Below are 5,918 nucleotides of genomic sequence, written 5' to 3'. Positions count from 1 at the left end.
TCTATAAGAATAATCAGCCTACACTACCAGTCAAAAGTTTTTGAACAGTAAGATTTTTAATGTTGTTGTATTTATTTATTTATTTTTTAAATTCTCTTCTGCTCACCAAGGCTGCATTTATTTGATCCAAAGTACAGCAAAAACAGTAACATTTTGAATTATTTTTACTATTTAAAACAACTGCTTTCTATTTGAAATGATAGAAATTTTATTTAGCGTTGCAATTTTATTTATAATACTTTTATTTAGCAAAGATGCTTTAAATTGATCAAAAAGATTATAATGTTACAAAAGAAAAAATTTTTGACTGGTAGTGTATGTCAGCCTATAGTTTGATGTAAGGTAAACATTCATTTATTTGTGCTGTTTTTTTTTTTTCTTAAATATTATATAGTTTTATAGGAGGAGGTTTCATAGACCTGGAAAATTCATTTTTCAGAAGTTTTTATGTATAGACATCTGTTGTGGGTGTTCTTGGCCGTTTTTATGAGGCTTTTTTTTTATAGTGTTCATATCGATATCGGAATTATATTGTATCGACCGAAATTAAGAAATATATTGTGATATAAATTTTGGCCATATCGTCCAGCCCTACCAGCAACAACTGTTTTGATGAACAGTTTCAATGTTTTTTTGATTACTTTCAAAACATAGTACTTTAGTCAGTTTTGTGTTTTTCCCTCTAGCTTCCTTTGGTTAGTGTAAATCCTTTAGTGGGCCACTAGATTTAAAGTACACAGTATTTCACAATTAGTAAATGTTTGTGGTGCATGTCGCATTATCAACATTATATAATCTCCATATTGATTTTTATCACTGCTTTAACTAGCTGTGGAGCCACTATAGAGGGCGGTGCTGGGTTTTGGACGGAGTTCAAGAATCAAAAGACTAATTTTTTTCAGTGGATAAAAACATTTTTGGACTTTGAACAAGGAGGGCTGTGTTTATGAATTCAGAGGCTTCAAAAAGAGCACTTCGTCTGAGCAGGATCTTGTGAGAAACTTTGTGTTACTAAAGATATTTTATATCTCTTCCATTTCAGATTCCATGGCAGGAACAATTGATCAGGCCAAAATGAAGTTTTCGAGAATAGTAAGTTCTGTTTTTGGCAAACTAGTTGTCTTAAAACATTTTTGACATTTTAAGTACTTTAAATATATACTGTATATATTTCTCTGGAACTTGGAGCCTAATTTTTTCCCCCTCTGTTAATAGGTAAACAGTCGCTCGTATACCCGGTTCAATCAATCTCAGAATCCTGATGAAGAGAGCAGCCGTGTGGAGGTGAAGCTTTCTGTAGATGGTGAGGAGGAAATGGATGGAACAGAACAAGGACCCGTGCAACATGACACGTACACAAGATCCAGTCATTCTAGGCCATGGAACAGGTGGAGGATTCTGGTTTGGGTGGGTGGAGTGCTGGTCATCTTTTGTGTAGGTGAGTGTTTTTTTTTTTTTTTTTTTTTTTGCAGTTTATTCAGTTTTTTACTATATCTGAATAAATATCATGCAGTCATTATTATGTAATAATGAACCCTATGAAATCTATTTTATTTTTTCCCAAATTCTGTGTTTTCATATTTAAATAGCGGTCCTTTTTCCTTTTTTTGCATGTCACAATTTGATTAAATTCATCCAAATTTTGCCATATTCTGTGACATTCTACATTATACTGTAAATTCCATTTCATTACTGAAACGGATCCATTCTGCAATTCTGTCATCATTGTGGAAATCATAGGGCCATGTAAATATAAAGAAATGCAAATTAGAATATAGATACGAGTAGAAATTATTTTATGTTAGAAGAGATATTAAATTGGTTGCCAGGGACAATGGTCAGTTAAAACAAATGCTTGACCCCTGTGAGTGATCAAACAAAATTAAGTTTTTCAATGAGCCATGTAATAAGTTGTTTTTAGGAAATGTTCTCAGTTTCTACTGCTCATGTGAGAAACGACACTCATAGTTGTCCTTTTACTTTTTCCATGTCCCAGGTTTACTCATCGGATACTCTATCCACCGTAAGTCTGACTTGGCTCCCTGCTCTTCGACAGTTCCACCTATTCAAGAAGTTCCGCTGAATTATTCACCTTCTTTGGATTGGAGTAGCCTTGTTAGACTTCTGAATGATAAACTGTCATCTAAAGCCATTGAAGAGAAATTAAGGTAACTATAAATCATCAAATATTATTGCTCATTGTGAGAATTGTCGGTTTAAACATTAAAACAATTGTGATTGCTAAACTTAAATTACACACATCTGTTATTGAACTTCTCTGATTTTCTGTTCCTCTTCCATCAAGCGAGTTTTCCCAGAGTGACCGTAAAGCAGGATCATTTGTAGATAACAAGTTAGCTGATAATATCCATGATATTTTCACGCAACTGAATATGGACCCATGGGTTGATGAACACTTTGTGAAGCTACAGTATCCTGACAAGTCAGTATCAGCTACATTACAGCAAAATAAAACCTCTCAAAACACCTCAGTAACTGCATAAGCAGCACTCTAAAACAGCTCAGAACACCTTAGCGCTTGCGCAGCAACATGCTAACATGCACTTAACACTCTAAGAACATCTATGAATGCAATAAAATAGCAGCATGCTAACAAGTGTGTAACACTCTAGAAACCTATCTGAACACAGTGAAAATCATATAGCAACATTCTAAAAAGTGCATAACCCTAAAAACCATTCTGAACACCATAAAACACATATTAGCAACATGCTAACAAGCATATAACAGACTAAAGAAACTCTGAACACAGTAAAAACCAAATAGCAAGACGCTTACAAATACATAACGTGCTAAAAACTGTTCGAACACTAGAAAACCTGCATAGCAACATGCTTACAATCATATAACACACTAAAACCACACTGAATACAATAAAAAACACATAGTAACACCAATTTACACATAACACACTAAAAACATCTCTGAACACAGTAAAAACAAAAAGCCCAAAAAATACTTCAGTTTTTTACGTGTACACGCGTAACCTTTCAAAGTATACTCCATATGACAGTGTGCGCGAACGCAAGCGGTCGACATGCTCGATGCTCTAGAAAGCTTCATTTTTTGTCCAATATCTGTTCTATTGTTCTACAGAAGTTATGACCTATAAAAATGTCTTTGTACTCTTTTAAAGGGGTCCTATTATGCTTTTTCACTTTTTCAACTTTAGTTAGTCTGTAATGTTGCTGTTTGAGCATAAAAAAGATCTGCAAAGCTCAAAGTCCAATTCAAAAAGAGATATTTTATTTAACAGAGATCACTTTTCAAAAACTACAATGAGCGACTCGTTTGGACTACAACGCATATTTTCCAGGATTTGTGATGACACAAATATCGACGAATGAGCTAGAGAAGGCAACGAGTGTTATCACTATGTCGGAGACACGCTAGCTTTCCCAAGGCAGACGAACTTAGAGTGATTACAATCATTCGGGTTTAAATCGCACTCAAATTGATTTGGTTTTGACGCAATATTTACACTGAAGCTCGCAGGCGGCTATGGTAAGGGGCATGACATTTCCCGACCAGGCGCCGAGTGGTGCCAATCACAATACACACTGGCCCAGCTAACCAATCACAGCACATTTCGTATTTCAGAAGGCGGGCCTTCATTTGATACAGGAATTATTCGAGCCGTTCATGCCAGACTGGGGAGAGAGGTGTTGTAATAATGTAAAATATGTGAAAAATAATGTGTTTTTCGAACAACCTAGTATGAGAGCCTGTTCTAGTACACCCACAAAACAAAATCAAGACTTTGTAAAAGAGCATAATAGGACCCCTTTTAACTAAAGTTGCAACTCTTTCATAACCCTCTCTCAAAAGCACTTGTCACTTGCCCTCTATTGTTGTTGCAGTCTCCACTATTTTGTTTTAGTTGTTGTTCCGTCTCTAGTTTGAAACAGCGGCCTGGGCCAGTGATGCCACCTTGTGGAACAACTGATTAGTGCAAAACAAATTCAATGCGCATGTGAGACCTACGAAATGTGAGACCTATAGCGGCCTGGGCCAGTGATGCCACCTTGTGGAACAACTGATTAGTGCAAAACAAATTCAATGCGCATGTGAGAACTACGCATACAAAGTATGCGTGGTTACAAAAATCTTGTGGTGCGCTTACTATTACGAAATTCGCGTATACTTTTTTTTTTTCAGCGTATTTGCAAAAGTATACTTTGGGCTTAATTCAGCATGCTAACAAGTGTATAACAGCTAAAAACCACTCTGAGCACAAAAAAGCTGCATAGCGACACATTAGCAAATGCATAATATGCCAAAACCGTCTCTGAGCACAATAAAACATAGGGACATGCTAACAAATGCATAACATTCTAAAACCTCTCTGAAGATCGTAAACCCCACATGACAACGCACTAAAACACCTTTTGCAAATGCAATCATGGTTTTAACCTTTTTCTTTGGATACGTTATTTGTAATTGGGACCGTATTTAACTGTAACAGGTCCAAACCAAACAAAGTGTTATTTGGGTCAGAGGATATCGGAAGTCCAGATGGGTTCCTGGCTTACAGTGAAACAGGACGTAAAGAGGTGAGCCTTCCTCTTCCCCTGCAGGAAACACTTGCCTTTCTGTCTTTTCTTTTTCTTTTGTTAGTCAGCCCACTTTGTAGTTTCATAATTTGCATTCTCAAAACAATTATTTTTACAGGGCAGAGTGGTGTACGCCAACTATGGTCAGCTTTCTGACTTGGAGACTGTGCAGAATGAAACATACAGACTGAGTCTAAATGGATCTGTTGTACTGATGAGAGCTGGAAAAATCAGCATGGCACAGAAGGTGATTTTTGAGTAACAGATCAAAAAGTTAATCTTCCTTTTGACTATATACAGTAGTGTTTTCTTAGAGACTCATGACCATTTGTGTCCAACTCTATTAATAGTAACTATCTGGTACTTTTTGCTAGTGCTGATCCAATTATGTTTGTCACCACTGTAGGTTATGAATGCAGCTAAAATGGGTGCCATAGCAGCTCTGATCTACCCAGACCAAGCTGACTATAAAACAATATCTGGGGAAACTGATCTCTATGGTCATGTAAGTTATGACAAAGAATGATATTCATATGTTTGAGTTGAGTTTGTTTATATTGATTTTGAGTTGAGCTGCTATATTTAGCGTTTTAATAATTTTTTAATTGATAGATTAAAATGCAATTTATTTACTTAATAATATTTTATAATATAAATATTTTATGTATATATACTTTTTTTAAGATGAAGGCAAAGGCAATTTCTAAATTTGAAAAAAGGGATTCAATGTTGACTCCTATGTAGGGATGTAACGATTCACTCAACTCACAATGCGATATGATTCACAATACTGATTTCACGATACGATTTTCTCACAATTGTTTTTTTTAAGACAAATTTAAATGAAAAGGTGTCCTTTTATTATTGCTTGGACAAAATGCTGCACATTTCTTTGTGAAATTGAAATGTCAAAAAAACAAAACTAAATTAGAATTTTAAAACAAACCCTAAATCAAATAAATAAATACAAATAAAATAAATCTCTTCATATAAACAATTTAAGGCTTTGCCTGTGCTCTTTCCATTTCAAATTAGAGGCAGTCACTGTATTTTAATCACAGTCCAAACAAAGATGCTACATACAGTATCTCACAGAAGTGAGTACACCCCTCACATTTTTGTAAATATTTTATTATATCTTTTCATGTGACAACACTGAAGAAATGACACTATGCTACAATGTAAAGTAGTGAGTGTACAGCTTGTATAACAGTGTAAATTTGCTGTCCCCTCAAAATAACTCAACACACAGCCATTACTGTCTAAACCGCTGGCCACAAAAGTGAGTACACCCCTAAGTGAAAATGTCCAAATTGGGCCCAATTAGCCATTTTCTCTCCCCGG

The 5,918-nt window shown here is 35.3% G+C and overlaps 1 protein-coding gene across 3 annotated transcripts in view; it reads left to right on the top strand.

Moving 5' to 3' along the window:
- The window catches only part of tfr1b (transferrin receptor 1b), a 16,109-nt gene that overhangs the window by 2,348 nt on the left and 7,843 nt on the right, over positions 1-5,918 (top strand). For 2 of the 3 annotated variants that reach the window (XM_016453943.1, XM_016453944.1), the window contains exons 2-8: positions 1,043-1,092; positions 1,216-1,438; positions 1,997-2,168; positions 2,306-2,443; positions 4,487-4,574; positions 4,693-4,821; positions 4,981-5,079. In XM_016453943.1, coding sequence (XP_016309429.1) covers positions 1,043-1,092; positions 1,216-1,438; positions 1,997-2,168; positions 2,306-2,443; positions 4,487-4,574; positions 4,693-4,821; positions 4,981-5,079 — 899 coding nt within the window. Of the gene's footprint in view, positions 1-1,042; positions 1,093-1,215; positions 1,439-1,996; positions 2,169-2,305; positions 2,444-4,486; positions 4,575-4,692; positions 4,822-4,980; positions 5,080-5,918 lie in introns of those variants that run through there. The other variant, XM_016453945.1, reaches the window with a different exon arrangement.

Source organism: Sinocyclocheilus anshuiensis, unplaced genomic scaffold (genome assembly GCF_001515605.1).
Source record: "Sinocyclocheilus anshuiensis isolate Anshui unplaced genomic scaffold, SAMN03320099.WGS_v1.1 scaffold928, whole genome shotgun sequence".
Taxonomy (NCBI): domain Eukaryota; kingdom Metazoa; phylum Chordata; class Actinopteri; order Cypriniformes; family Cyprinidae; genus Sinocyclocheilus; species Sinocyclocheilus anshuiensis.
This window is presented reverse-complemented; position numbering and strand designations above follow the sequence as displayed.